Source organism: Hetaerina americana, unplaced genomic scaffold (genome assembly GCF_022747635.1).
Source record: "Hetaerina americana unplaced genomic scaffold, ioHetAmer1.1.p SCAF_6, whole genome shotgun sequence".
Taxonomy (NCBI): Eukaryota; Metazoa; Arthropoda; class Insecta; order Odonata; family Calopterygidae; genus Hetaerina; species Hetaerina americana.
In genome coordinates this window covers 7,124,599-7,140,872 of record NW_027287205.1, presented here as the reverse complement: position 1 = coordinate 7,140,872, position 16,274 = coordinate 7,124,599, and the positions used below count along the sequence as shown (strand labels likewise).

Sequence of the window (16,274 nt, the reverse complement as noted above, 5' to 3'; positions counted from 1 at the left end):
TTAAGGTGTAACAGGTGAGTGGCCCGGCATCTCTTACTGCCATTTAGTGTAAACTCAACTCGTCTAAGACTTACCTAGCCCATCACAACTATCCATATGTGTTCCATGACACCGTGTTGGTGTACACTTTGATCTCGTACCAGCAATATGATCTTGCTTGGGGATAAAATGGGGTGGAAATGATAAGACATGTTCATTTACAAAACATGTATATATATATTTATATATCACTATTGTTTATTATCATCTTTATACATGTCATCAGTCGTCTCCTTAGCAACCCCAGAAGTCATCTCAACTCTCTCACCCCCGTCTTTCGTCCCCCCTTATGCAGTGGTTTCTTGCCGCAAAATTGTGGGTCTCGGTAGGTCAGTCATGTGCCATTTATTGAGTGAGAACAGTGCCGTACTCACATCTTCGGCTCTTGTCATTGGATGGAAGGGTTGGCTCTGGCTTATTCACATGGCTGGTCAAGAGATAGGTTTAGCCCGCACGGGGGATAGGGATAGAGAGGGTGAGGGGAGACCCAAAGAATGCACTCCTCGTGATTCTTTTTTTATTCATATAATTATTTACAGGAGAAAAAGGAAAAAAAAGGCAACCAATCGCTTTGCTGCCCTTGTTTGTATTTTTTTTACGAGTGAGGATATTCCGATCCTCACATTACATATGATATTTTTTTTGTTCCTTTTTTTTTGCACTTTTCTGAAAAAATTGAAGACGAGTGCATGCACTTCACACACAGACACACACACACACACACACACATGCACATTTAAAAACGTGTCATCCACCTCTCCGTGGCGAATGATACATTCTCCTCTTCTCTCGTGAAATTTTCCTTTTTCTCTTCCTAATCTTTCGAAAACTAGCATTCTTTTTTGCATGCACATGCACACCACCATGACGTAGACTTAACGGGGGGGGGCCAACGTACGTGCTCGTGTGAACTTCTCTCGCACTCATTTCCTCTTGATGTAGGATTACAAAAAAACTTCCTTCTTCCGCGAAGAAATGAAACCCCCCCTGCCACCGGTAGCCTAGATATGATGACTGTCTCCTTCAGCGAGCACCCTGAGAGGTGAAGATAGAAGACTGTAGTGAGCCTATTGACATCATCATCACCAAATGACGTCTTCTGGAGCCTTTTGGGTGACCCCCAAGGAGAGTTTTCCTCAGCTAATAACTGGGAGATTCACCAAAACGGATGTTTTCCATGATCCCAAGAAAGTCCACGGTGGCAAGAGACTGCTTTATTGGCACCATTCCTCAAACACCTTAAACAACTGTGACCCAACAGACATTCATGTCTGCAGCCATTCACATATTTATGATGTCCCCCTAGTTTAATGATGGTTGTGAACATTAAATTGACTGGATATTGCCATAACTATTCACCAGACATTGGCATAACGACTTGTAGCAGTCACCCCTTTAGATGATCTTGACATTTCTGATACAAGATTGCGAAGTAACACTTGCTGAACAGCCAAATTTAGCTTCACAGCTAATGAGGTAGCCTGGTTGTTCAGCTATCCTGGGCAGTTGTTCTTGCTTTCATAGTTTTTACCAAGACTAAAATATTGAAGTTAAGGGGAAAGAGTTTAATGTAGAAATAATTTGAGGTCTCCTGCATATAACAGAGCCATTATGCCTGTTGGGACATTACTCCAACCTCCTTAAGGTTATGTGTACTTAATGAATGAGGCTCTTGCGCATTGGTTGAGATTTGTTGTAAAGAGTAAAAGACACCTGTGGCTGCACGTAGTGATTTTTCGTTGGCTCCAGTTGTTTGTTCAGATGGCTCAACTGCTGCTAGGCGATTATGACGTCACCCATCTAAATCATTATTACCAGATGTTAATGTCCCTCTCCTTTTCCTCTGAATGAGGCTCACAGAGGAGGTGACTGTGGACTTCAGGAGGAAGGAAAGCTACAGTGAGAAAAACCACATGTAATAGAATCGGTGTACGTGTTTGAAGAAGCTGAGGAACAAATGCAGAGGTGGTGCCACAGTCAACTCTGGAACATATGTTTCCAAGATCTGAAGTGATGTCATACTTGACCGTTTCTCCTGGCTGCCTCATCACGGAGGAATGTATATGTTGGCCTTAGTATTTGAGGAACAACTATCCAAATTATGCCGCGATGGTAGCCAGGATGGGGTTCTACTGTGGCATTTTCCTGAGGGGTCTGTTGTACTTCAGGTAGTCTTCCGACTACCTCGTCAATGAAGGAGCTCTCTTTCTTCGGCCTCGGGGACATCCGAGAGGAGGCAGGTGTCCCAGCTGGGTGTACGATGATGATGATGTGTGAACCATGGCACTACCGCCACGGTCCTTCTGCTACTGTGAGTGGACACCGACCTCAGTCCCATCTCGGTGGTCCCATCCTCGATTTCCCTGCATCCACCCCCAATGGCTGTGACGTGGGCTAGCTGCCGTGGTCGAAGGGGACCGCACCCTGGCCACCGCACCGCCTCCAGGGCGAGGATGACGGCGGGGAGGGGTGGTGGGAGAAGAGCGGCGTAGTGGTGGGCGTGGGGGTGGTGGCGGGCCCCACGACTCCGCTGTTGCTGTTGTTCCCCACGCCCCCCGTCCCCTCGCCGCCCCCGACCTCGCCCACCACCGAGGGCGGCGGCAGGATGGCCGGGTGCGGCCTCCGGAGGTGCAGGAAGGGAGCTCCGGGGGCGGCGGCGGCGGGGTGATGGTGGTGGTGATGGGCGGCGGGCGTGGGGGCCGTATCTCATGCGGACGCGAGCTGCCGCCACACCGTGTGTCACATGGACGACATGTACGGCCAGCTGAAGCTGCTCCCGCTCAGTAGCATGTCGCGGATGAGGGTCTCGATGGGCGTCTTGCCCACCAGCCGCACGAAGAAGAGCTGCTCGATGACCTGCGACGAGACGGTCCGCAGCGAGGGCAGCCGGAGCAGGAGTTTGCCGAAGCGAGTGGGCTGGTTGGGGTACTGCGTGCGACAGTACTCTTCCAGGGCACACTGTGACTTCTCCTGCAGGCTCTCGATGTGGGCTACGTCCGAAAGGCCGCAGGCGTCTGTCGAGGAGAGGGAGGAATGGAGGATCAGTGCCGAATGTACATTACTACATACATATACTCTAAACACACATGCATATATATATATATATATATATATATATATATATATATATATGTACATATATGTGTATATATACATATATATATATGTGTATATATATATATATATATATATAGAACTGCAGTTCTGTCCCTCTCTTCCTTGATAAAGGTGGCAACGACCACCGAAAATTCGAAAAATAGTGAGTCTCTTTTTTTTGTGTGTTTCTGTGTTTTTGTCTGTGTCCACTAGTGCTAAGTGTTATACATTATTATTCACGTCCGTGAGACTTTCAAAAAGTGTTATATATATATATATATGTATATTATATATACATATATATATATATATATATACATATATATATATATATATATATATATATATATATATACATATATATATATATATATATATATATATATATATATATATATATATATATATATATATATATGTGTGTGTGTGTGTATGTGTATATATATATATATATGTATATGATAAATAATTTACAGAAAGCTATAAAGAACGCCTAGGACCTGCCAGAAGGCAGGGTATTTCACGACGACGGTGAATTACGTACAGACAATCTTAACATAGGGATTGATGGATAGTTCTTTTAGTGGATTGCTGAATTTTGGGATTTCTCCGCCTTGGCATCTTCTGATGACGATGCTTCACCTGCTCTGCTGCGTGAGCGACCTAGGGCCAGGCTGAAGTGAATTAGCATTTCGAGTCGATGACGCTCGCAGATTAGTATCGAAACCGGAGAGATGCCCAGGTCGCAAGGCCGCAAAAACCTCTCACTCGCTCAATATAAAGGAGATTTATTGTTTTTATTATTATAACACCCGCGAAAGATAAAAAATATTAGCATTGTTAATGCTTACTTGGAGCCATTTTATTTTGAAATCCAATCGAAAATGGATATCAGGAAGTGTAAAATCGAGTCAATTTCATTATTTTATGTCCCATCGCGCGACAACCTGTCATCATAAAGAAATTGTTGCTGATCGACCATCACCCTGGTTGTACTCCTTATACATATTACCCTAAATCATGCGGTCTCGGTCCCATGGTTATCGAAATGTTTGTAAAATAGTTACGCTTAAAACTTTTTCAACATCTGAACACAGCAAATGGGAATTATGTCCTCTTGCATGCCGCAGCGCGCAAATATTTTGAGCGATGAATTCTTCTTTTAATGGAAGCCTGAAAACTTTGCGAATAGTGATCCTTTTGATGAATCCTTTGAGCACCTTTTATCAATTTATTCGTGGCGGGGATGGGAGAAGGGTCACGGGGGCGGTGGGGGAGGGAAGAAGGGCAAAGGGAGAGGGGGGGGGGGTCGTCCCTCCACCCGACCCACCCCGTCTCAGCCGGATTTCGCTCGATTTTCCGCCCCTCGGTGACCCCCCCCCCCCTTTCCCACTCCCCCCAGTCACAAAACCCTGGGAAGGGAACCCTTGACGACCTCCGTGGCCGAGCTGACAACACACTCTCGCCACTTTCCTCGCAATCAGGGCCGGCCGAAATATTTCTCGCGCTCTCTGCGAAAGGGGCGGAGGTCGGCGTCGACCGACTCGGGACTCCCCCGCGCCCCCACTGGTCATGCATATTCAATTGACCGTGGCGCTCTTCGTGTGGCTGGGGGAGGGAAGGGGGTGCGAGAGCAGGGTGTGGAGGGGAGGTGGCGAGAGAGAGAGAGAGGAGAGAAAGTTCTTTCAGTCGTCGCCATGGTGACAGCCCCTGTCATCATCATCCGCTTAATCAATCACTCAGGAGGGAGGGTGGGACAGCCACGGGGTTTAGAAGGGGTGGGTGGAGACTGACTCGTGGCTGCTGCTCTCTTGTTGTTGGTCCAAAGGGCGGGGTGAAAAGGGGGGAGGGATACACACTACGCGCGCATCACAGGGTGACCGGGGGCAAGGAGACGACACCCTCCTCCCCACACCCACATGTATGTGTAAAAAAAAAATATATATATATATATAACACTTCCCTTCTCTACTCTTATGCTACCGGAGATTCGTATACCAGTACGTATATAATATTTCATCTAAAGTACTCAAGTGCATGTGTTTATATATATATATATATATATATATATATATATATATATATATATATATACACATACACACACCCTGTCTATAGTACTATCGTTTCTTCTGAGGAAGATGGAGCTAACTTCCATCGAAATGAATAAGAAATAACGTGCGAGTGTTCTTTTCATGTGTAGTTATATTTTTTGTTGCTTTCCAAGTTTTATAAATATACACACACACACACATATATATATATATATATATATATATATATATATATATATATATATATATATATATATATAATGCATGTGTGTATATATATTTTTACACACACACATATATATATATATATATATATATGTGTGTGTGTGTGTGTGTATTTATACATGCATATATGTGTGTGTGTATATATATATATATATATATATATATATATATATGTGTGTGTGTATATTTATATATGTATATGTGTATATATATATACATATATATAAAGAGAGAGAGAGACTCAGTTAGGGGAAAGCATTTTTTGGCTTTCAAAGTCCTGCCCGCCAGTCAAGAGTATCCGTTATTATAGAGCTACCACGCTATGACAGGTATATTGTATTAAGAGAAATCTTCGTCTTAAGTTCAGGGTACGGGAAGCCGCTGGTTATATTTACTTTTGCAGTTTCGCTGTGCTCACCATGACGTCATTTATGGACGTCTCCTCCTCGTGCCTGTTATTTTTGCGGGTGTGATCTGGGAATTCAGGGGGTTGACTCCCATCTCAGGGTGGTGAGTGGCCAGAACGGCCTCTGGACGGGAGGGGGGCGAGAATAAAATGATCCTCCCTCCCCGATACATAAAATAATGTCCCTCCAGCGCGGATGGGAATGCCGGATATCCTTGCCTTGCCAAATGGAAGGGGTAGACGGCTCATTCGCATCCCGAGAGCGGAAGGAAGATGGCGACATTCATAATTTAAACGCCCAACTGTCCACCGCGATAAACGACGATAGGCGGTCGCATTGGCGTCAAAAACTCAGGAGTGGGCGCCCATTTGACCGGGGCCTCGTCCTCGGATGACCGAGGCGAGTTCCTCTTAAAAATTCATCTTCCCAATGGGAGCCATTCATTCCGCGGGAAAGGATCCCTTTTTAACGGGCCAACCATCTCCTCGCCGTGCGTACGTTTCGACTTCACTTTCCGGCGATCTTTCGACGTACTAAGCGGCGTCCTTCCTTATGCCGAAAAAATGCATCCACAGCCTTCGAGCCGCATGGGGCAATCTCAATTTATATCAAAGAATAATTGTTCCATTCTCTGTGGTTTTCAAAAAATTCCACATTTTTAGTTTCCATTAACATTTTCCCGCCGCAGCATCGTGGGATCGTCATGCCATCCAGCGAAATGATTCTCTACAGCCGTTACGAGCACATGATGTGATGCTGGGGGTGACTTGGTCTGAAAAATAACGCTGTTGTTTTGGTCATTTACTTCATTCCTTCTTGTTATTTACTCGGGCCTTTTAAATGTACCGTAATTTGTCGGTAATAATCAGATTTTGCCGTCTATGGGTCACAAAAAAAGAGCTTTTTCTTACCATGCCAACATATCCCACTATCGACATGTTTCTTGCATACCTTATTAAAGACGCTTTTTATTTATTCGAGTTATATTCTGATTGATGAGGAAAAGTATAACCTACAAAAATACTAAACCTGGCTCTAATTACGATTGAAATTATTAATGTCGTACGTAAACTTACCGATGATTCGACCGAAATGAACGTTACGGGAAGTGTTAGCTAGAGGAAGAATATTGAATATTATGGTTTACCTTAGCTCATTTTTCTGTGTAGATTGCAAAGTACTCGGGTAGAAGTGAAAATCAATGATAAGTTGCAATAATTTTATTATAATATGTGATACCTAAGCTTACTTCTGGGGGGACGCGGTATAACAGTGGGTAGAGCGCTGGGATACTGACCATTGGGCCCAGGTTCGACTCTAGATGACGCTCCTGGGAACCCTCAGCTTCACCCAAGCTATGTGATTTTTCGGGGACCAGATCTTCCTGGGAAACCATAACCGAAACCGGGAAAGGAACAGCCCCCCCTACCTGATACGTAAACTCCACACGCCGTATAGGGCTTAGTACTGGGTGAACTCTACAATCACCTACCAAGTCAACGTCTGGGTTGATAGCTATGGTATAGTAAGCTCACCCTTAGTACTGCATTTGTCATTTGTAGTCTCACAATTGCCTAGGTCTTGATTCGTAAGAAAAGTTCATATTATGATGAAAAAGAGGAATTGGGTTATGCTGTCAGATCTTTTATTAATCACAAATTAAAAAAGATTTTAAAGGCCTTCTACAGCACCCGGACAAGTTTAAAGTTTGATATTTATTTTCTGACACCAACGGATTTCGTATTCACGCCCTCCTCACGGTTAAAATATTTGCTGGAATATTTCGGTAAATTGCGAAAATGACTAATTTATCCCGGCGTTTTTAAGTCGAAATGACATAGCGCCAGTTCAGCCATCTCCTAGCGATATAAAAGTCCCATGCCCATTTCTTAACGTGAACTTGATACTTCATAGTCTGTGTTGATGCATCGATGCCGATCGATTACGATCGCTGACGGCTAATAGACTGCTTTGATTTATGCGAAAATTAATACACTGACGTCATCCGGCAGAAAATTGAAATATTTTTCGGGGATTAATTTATTTCATCACACTGTCTAAATGAACATGGTCTAGGGCGAATTGCTAGAAAGTTACTCAGCCATGGTAGTTGTCGAAAGGATGGCTATAAACACTGTCGGCGATTTTCTAATATGAGGATTCGAAGAGGCGACACGCGTCACATCCTCACGTTTTCCATCGTTATTCTTTTATTCAGCCGATATTTTTCAGACAAAATGGCCGAGGTGTTCCAGATACTAAACTCTTTGAAATAGATTTATTATAATTTCGATCAATAAAATATTTTGACAGATTGATGTCACACTAAGTGAAATTATAACATCAGGGAGAAACAGTTGCATAGAACGCAAAGGATAAAAGTGATACCCACTGAGCAAGTATATACAATGATTGTATAAAAAGAATCGGCAACAAGTTTTTCCTGGCGTGTACTTGAAGTGCTTGCTGAATTCAAAAGACCGTCGGTTTAAGTGTGTGTATGATTGCAGATCGTATTGGCATTGGCATAAGATGACACTACACACCATTATCACTGAAAATTTGGCGAAACGAAATATCTGCGCAGAACCCGTCCCGAAGGTCTTGACGGACGACCAAGAGAGAGAGAGAGAGTAGAGTCGAGTGTCTACTTGGGAAGACCTTCTGCAACGACATCGCCACGATTCCCCAACCCCCTTACAATCCCGAGTTGGCACCAGCAGACTATTTTTCAATTTCCAAAAGTGAAATCTTCCCTCAAAGGACGCCACGCGTATCTTTAAACAACCTACCGGAATCCGCCTACCAGGGAGCCTTCGAGTCTTGGAACAGCCGCGAGGTCAAGAGTGCGTCGACGCGCTCAAGGGATGATGTACTTTGAAGTATTTCGGGGTATTGTAGCTATATCTGAAGTAAATCCAAGTTTCCGAACTTTTCCCGATACTTTTTATACAAACCGTTTATAGGGGTCATACTTTCGACTCTCAAGTTCAATGTTCAACCACTCGACCCTTTAAGAAATTAATCCACGGGCGTGGAATTTGAGTGGCTGACTGTCGGACATTTCGGCATACGACCCCACCCCCAACCGATCATGTACTGCGGCATGGAGTCGAAGCCAAGGCCCAAAGGTTACAGGATTTGGCGGATTCTGGTCGGAGTGTTGGCCTGGATTGGTTCAGGGGAGAGCGTCACGATCTCGGCGAGGGGTGACCGCTATTCACGGTTTGCAGCGTTATTGCACGCGCGCACACGAACACTACCCAGGGCCGGCGCCTGCGCGTATTCGGGAAGGAGGGGGAAAGGAGGGAAGGTGGGGCAGGGGTGGCGCAATGTTGCCAACTCCAGTTTGTCAATGGCGATGCGTAGAGACGGGCACTGCTGGAAGCGGGCGATGCCCAGCGAATGCAAATTTACGGACATGGGGAAGGGAGACTCTTGAACAAATGAACTCGATTAATTTACCAATATAACTATGGCATACCTAGCTTTCGAGAAGGCAATCACTATTACAGTAAAAATAATATCTGATATTTTTCACGCGAAGATTTATCTAGCCGGATGCGGTTTCAATAATAATGAAAAGATTAAAGATAGTTGAGAATTGCGCGATATTGTCGAAATCATGTCGGCGGTGTCCTTACGTCGAACATGCCAATTATACATTCAATTATAATTTCAGTTGATTTACAATAACCTCAACCTTCGGCAGAGTTAAGTCAAAAACCCCAGAAAACTACTCGTGAAACCATCTAAAACCAACTGAATTAGGTTAGATTTAACAAATATAACTTGGAAGTTAGCTTTTGCTGAGCTTCGACACTATTTTTTTGAATCTCTACCCTATTACCACCAAAAATTACTATTAGTGTACATGAAAGTGGAAAAATAGTCATCAAGTTGCACATATTTTATACCAATGTATCAGGAGGCTAACGCAGGTTTGACACAACATCGCTGGAGAAAGTCTGGATGCATCATTTATAAAAGTTAAAATTTTGGATAAAACAATTCGATTCTGACTTTTTTAAACAAAGTGCTCTTTTATCGTAATTTCGAGTATACATAGTATACCTGTATATGTATATATATATGTATAAATATCAAGTAAAAGAACAGTCACATTGTAGACAGTTTGAGATTTCGGCCCTCTTCAGGTCGTCTTCCTTCCTCTCTCTCTCTCTCTCTCTCTCTCTCTCTCTCTCTCTCTCTCTCTCTCTCTCTATATATATATATATATATATATATATATATATATATATATATATATATATATATATATATACCTATATATAGAGACTGAATAGATATAGGATACAGAGACTGAATCTGAAGACAACAGCCGTGCTGTCGAAACGTCAAATAACAAATTGAGTGTCCTTTCTTTGTGTGTCTATATTCTAAAAATCTACATCTGTGTTTGTATATATTTGTGCGTCGCCGAAGAGCGTTCCATTTCGAAGAGATTTTATATATATATATATATATATATATATATATATATATATATATATATATATATATATATATACATACATATGCGCTGCTTCCACAATAATTGCACCGGGTGAGTGTAAAAGGAGCTTAAAAGATAAATTAAATTAAGACGTTAAGTTTTAGCGTTTTGCGAAAGCGTTATTTCAACTCATTAACGCGTAACTCTCAAAACCTATAAATGAAGGCTCTTCGTGCGAAAGCTGTCCTCTTGGCTTGGGATCAACAAACTGAAACACTTAATAGTCTGTCCGCGTATGGGACTTGCATAAAAACCTTTCGGAGAACTAAATTAGGGGAGTTTAAAGCTCGGTGAAATAAATCCTTTTTGCGTGCGAACTTGATTTGGATTAAAGTCTTGATGTGAAAGCTGTCGCCGGTGTTAACCCATTGAATTATAGCGTCTGATCTCCAAACATTTTCCCGATTAGCACAGATGTATATGTTCCACCAATCGGTCAGGTAGCTTAGTGGGTAGACAATATTAGATTTCCGATCGGAAGGCCACGGTTTAAATCTGGGTTATGCCTCTAGAGAGATCCACTTTTAAAAACCCAAAACTTTGCGGTAGAACGAAAGGGGTGTCACAAGGAAATAAACTGGACCCGCTCAGATTTCCTGCTAAGTGGCTATTAATATCATTTCAGGCGAGCTTTCACTTGCCGAACTAGATTTAAAAGATCTAAATTATTTTACTTAACCACCATTTGAAGTTGAAGAGGAGAGAAATCCGCAATGCAATATTTTGACTAGTCAGTAAGACTAAGGCTGAATCTGCTGTACATGGTGAAATACCTTGGGCAATAAATTTGATGAAAATTGCACTGTTACGTAATTTGAAGGATCTCTCGAGCACAGTGAAGTAATGATGTTCCAGATGGCAAAGAGCTAAATCTTATTTTGATTCATAACTTGTTTGAATTGAAGAAGGGACCATGAGGCCACAATTTCGCCCAAATAAAGACCTCTCATACATCTATCGAAATGAGACTGCGCATCCCTAACGCAGGCATTGGAAAATAATGTATTCAATAAACATCGAACGAGAACAATCGATCAATCTCTTTCGATCCTGTCATCGTGGGCCGACAATATTTCAGGAGCCACTGAGCCAAAAGATGTGGGACCAAATAAGCGTTAATATTTTTGACAAGGTTGTCCTTATGGGTGGACCGCGGACTATGTGGTTCACCGAGACCGATTCAGTGAATAGGCAGGCAGGCATGAGGCCGGCCGGCCGTCTCTTCCCTATGAGGCAGTTCTCCATCTACCCCAGGCCTCCGCAGCCGTGGCTTTTGTCGGCCTCTTGGAGTGGGAGGGGCGGGTCCGGGGGGCGACGGGGGTAGCCACGGGAAGCAACTCCCGCCGGAGGGGTTTAATTAGCGCCGGGAGTGGGAGGTGGAGGCATTACCATATCGCATCCCATCCAGCAGCGTCGGCCAAAGTGGGGTGGGGCTTCGCGACCCTGCTCACCCCCCTCTCCCACTCCCCCGCCCGTTTCACGACATCCCCTCCCGAGGCCCGGGAGGGGATGCAGTACGTGGTATGCGGGAGACGGGAAGGGACGTGGCGCTGAGATCGGCGTTGCCCTTAGAGACCCTCTATCGGGAGGGCGGGCCTCTATTACGACGAGGCTTTCCTTAATAGATGACCTCCTCGGGCCCCTCCCACCACTCCACACACGAGAATTCATAGTCTCAATCTCGACCCCACCAAATATAGACGACTATCTATTCAACCATATCTGTCCATCCTACTGGTCGGAAGGTTGGCGCTGAGCTCTCCGCACCTATGAAATGGTATTAGACACTACTTTGTGGAAATGTTTAACGCTCATTGAAGGTAAATTAAAATCACTTATTGATCTCCACACTAATATTCAACTCGGAAGTCGTACGCCAACATACACCTTGTAACGTCAGTGTGCGGCAGTATTCCTCCAGCTCACACAGCACCATCATGTACATATATATATATATATATATATATATTATATATATATATATATATATATATATATATATATATATATATATATATATATCAGTCATTACTTCTATATCTTCAGAGGAAGACGGATTGTTTCCGTCGAAATATCAAGAAAATACGTGTGAGTGTTCTCTTTTTTTGTTTCTATATTATGTGTTACTGTGTATTGTACTATTCGGCACTTCCGTGTTACGTCTATGAAAGCATATATATATATATATATATATATATATATATATATATATATATATATATATATATATATATATATATATATTTTTTTTTTTTTTTTTTTTTTTGACGCGATTGAAATAGCCAGTGACCATTGACCGTATTCACTCTATCATTCCTGTTTAGCATCGTGAAAACAGAGGAACTCCGTCTCCTGTTTCAAATTCAGATTCCAAGTCCTCTGAAAATAGTCTCGGACTTACAAGTGGGGAGATAAGCTGTAGAATGAGGGAGTGGTGAGAAGATTTGGTGAGTAAATGTAACTGCCCGGTGTAATGGAAGAATGATAAATGGGAGGAGGGGACCGCAGATTGTGATGGGCGCCAATAAGGCTGCTGGAAGGAACAAAACTCTGCCAGGAGACTGACGAAGAATCGGAGAGGTTGGAGGGCCGTAGTCTCCCCGAAGCCAAAACTGCAAATCACTGAATACTAATATTGTATAGCACATCTTAAACTAATCTTGTGAATTTTTGACAACGTGCATTTATTTCCATTAGGAAATGAATGCGTACTTGTCATGCGTAGACTGTGGTTTTCTGAATCTTGCACTCTTCTGTTATCACATCCTGACACTTGGGGGTCAATCTTAATTGAGCATTTGTCTCACTTTTGGCACAATTTCATCACACTGTGTTTCTGATGGATGCCCACGGGGCATTCCTCATCCTCAACCTCCTCTCTTACCCTCCTGTGCAGAAGCAGAAAACCATCACTTGGGACATTTCTCCATCTCCATAAGCATCCTTAACCATGGTCATGATCTCCGAACCCAATGCGCCAATTTAATCGCATAGCATTGCTCCACGGTAAGTGGCATCGTGAATTCGTGACGCGACCGTCGAACAGGGGTCCAGTCCAGCAGCAATCCGCACACTGCAAATGCCCACAGTTAGCAACGGTCCCTAGATCTCCCTTTCCCATCACAAATCACCCCAATCCAGCCATCTGCATTGGTGGCAAAAAAATCATTCTACTTATTTTTGGGACAGATTTGTTTTTGGTTACATTGTCAGATAATTATTAATTTGGATTCTGTTCTTCAATAGATAAGAAAGATTTCTTTTTGGAAATGGGCAAATTTAAATATAAAATCTGGGAAATCTAACTTCATAATGAAAAACTTTAGACTCGGTAAGTGAAACTGAGATATTTGGGCTGGGATACCTATAGTAAGGTTAACATACTTTTCCTTTGGCGTGTGATATCTCACGCGAAGATTATGTCTCAGTTCAACTAAAAACTAAGTTGCCACAAAATAATATAGCGTGGTATTCAGCTCAGATCAATATAACGCGAAAAAAACGTGAAAGAGTTCAGTTGGTGATGTTTCGCGACTCGTTTCCGTCTGTAGCTTGCTTGAGAGACGGTCGTATGTGTGTGTGTGGTGGTATGTGTGTGTGTGTGTGGTGGTGTGCGTTATTGGTAGTATGAGGTCGTGGCAAAGGACGAAAGGGAACTCCCGGACCCTTTACGCTTTGCGCTGGTCTTTAAAGCGTGTTTCACAATATTCACCGCGTCATTTGTACGAAGAACTCGCGTTGCATTATTCCACGCTTAATTTTATTTTGAGACCGACTGGTTCCGTGCTTATCGCGTCATTTTAAAGGCACGAAGGGATGCGAATAAAACATTGCTCTCGAATCAATTGCGTGTGTGTGTGTGTATGTGCGGGAATTTGGGCGTTGTTTTTTTTCGTTATTAAATGTGTCAACTCTCTGCAAAGCATCAACACCTACAATTAATTCGCCACTCATTTCTCGGCAAATGCCAAGCAGATTTGCGAATTAGTTGAGGTGCGAACTAAGAGGTGACGCTGATTCGCGCGAATTTTTTATCTTTGAACACCCTTCCCCTCCGCAGAAAAATGAAAACTCGGATTTCAAGTAAATCTTTTTTTTGCGTGAAAACCCGTCTTCCGTGTCGTCACACCGGAACGTAGGTGACGTCAGCCGTCGCGCCGGGCGACGCGTTGTATCGCAGTGCGGCCCAGGGGCGAGGGGGTGGGAGGAGAAAAGAGGAAATGGGGGGGGAGACAGAGAGGGGCACTTGTTGATTCCCCTTTTTCTTATTCTTCCGAGGCGAAGGGATTTAGGGTGGGGGGGGGGGTTAACCGGCAAGGGGGGGAGGGGAAGGGATGGCACGTATCCGTTTACTGGACACCCTAGAGGGTCTTCGAATAATGTGATGTACCCTGTCCCTTCCGGGCGGGCAATGGGGTCCGAACGAAAAGCCCCCGCGGGAGCGAGAGTTTTATTTCGGGAGCCAAATGCTCCAAATATCTTAAATGAGACACCCGATCCGAATTATTCGATCGCCGACAATTGCTGTACCACCTATGGAACATTGGAGTAGCTAACTTATTTATTGTGTAAAATTATTCATTATTTGTTCGTCTTGAATAATATTTGCGCGGTAAGATTTTGTTTACATGTTTACATAATTATTCCTTAAATACGCACGTATTTTTATTCGTTTTCATTACCGCCACGTCAACGTGCTTACGCAATGATTAGTAATATATTAATTTAGCAATTAATGCATCTCCACGCTTGTTGAGTCTGCTTTTTTATTTTAATCATCAATAGCATTCATGGAAAGGATAAATTCAAGCTTCTTCAACTTCTATTCAACCCTTTACGGCTTCAGGAGATATTATTTAATTTAGTCTAATTGCAATCAAGGGAATTTATTCATTAACGAAAACATTTCCGGCACAAAACGTACAATGCGAAATATCAATGGAATTAAAAAAATATTTGCCATATGGACCTTCTAATTATCAATTCCGGAGAAGTAATTAAGAGGTTAACAACATCTCCACATAAAACCTGAAGCAGACCAAGTAGAAGGGTAGATTCGCCAGGGTGAGGACGGCCGAAGGGTGGTTTGGGGGCGCTGCCTGGCGTGCTCTCGGGAAGCCCCCGACCCGTGGCCGGCATTCCAATGAGAAGGGGCAGCCATGGCAGATTAATAACCGCCAAAACCTCGCCTCCGCACAAACGACCAGATAAAAAACAGATCTGATGATCGATCCTTGGTTTCTGGGGCGACGGCCGCCAGCGGGACCGCGTCACTCAAATGCCTTCACAACGGACTTTTGTGACGCCGAGAACCAGTGGGCCCCTCCCGCGAAACCGGACAGCAGCGCTCTCTCCCATGGACTACTCATTACGGTATAGCGAGATAATAATGGATGTGCAAAGTGCCTCACATCAATTTCCCAAAGAATTTAGACTTCTCCTCGATTAGAACGAGCGATGAAAAATGTGGTATACAAGATTACGGTATCTTTCGTAACATCCATGCTACTAGCAACATTCCCAACTGATCATCACGACCAGGTCTAAACAAGCTAGTATTCCTTCCTGAAGAGACTTGTCCTCATGGCCAACATACCATTAAGGTATATGCAATGAACGTATACACCAAGATTTAATTTTAATTCTGAGAATTTACGATATATATAATTCTGCGAGGGGTGCGCGGTAATCCAGGGGTAGAGCGTTGGACTACTGACCGTAAGGCCCGGATTCGATTCCCAGGCAAGCCTCTCAGGGCACCTGCAGTTCCACCTAAGCTATAAGATTTTTCGGGTACCAGATCTCTCTGGGAAACCGTAACCGGCACAGGGAATGGCACTGGCCTCCCTACCCTGGTGTGTGAATTTCACAAGCCGTATAGGGTTTAGTACGGGGTGAATTCTATCATCTCCTATCAAACCGACCTTCGGGTTGATT

The 16,274-nt window shown here is 43.5% G+C and overlaps 1 protein-coding gene across 1 annotated transcript in view; it reads right to left on the bottom strand.

The window, feature by feature from the left end:
• Window positions 1-233: 233 nt before the first annotated feature.
• svp (COUP transcription factor 2) overlaps window positions 234-16,274 on the bottom strand; it is a 323,351-nt gene continuing 307,310 nt past the window's right edge. Inside the window, exon 5 of the mRNA XM_071593592.1 lies at window positions 234-3,053. Coding sequence (XP_071449693.1) covers window positions 2,779-3,053 — 275 coding nt within the window. The 3' untranslated portion in view covers window positions 234-2,778. The remainder of the gene's footprint in view (window positions 3,054-16,274) is intronic.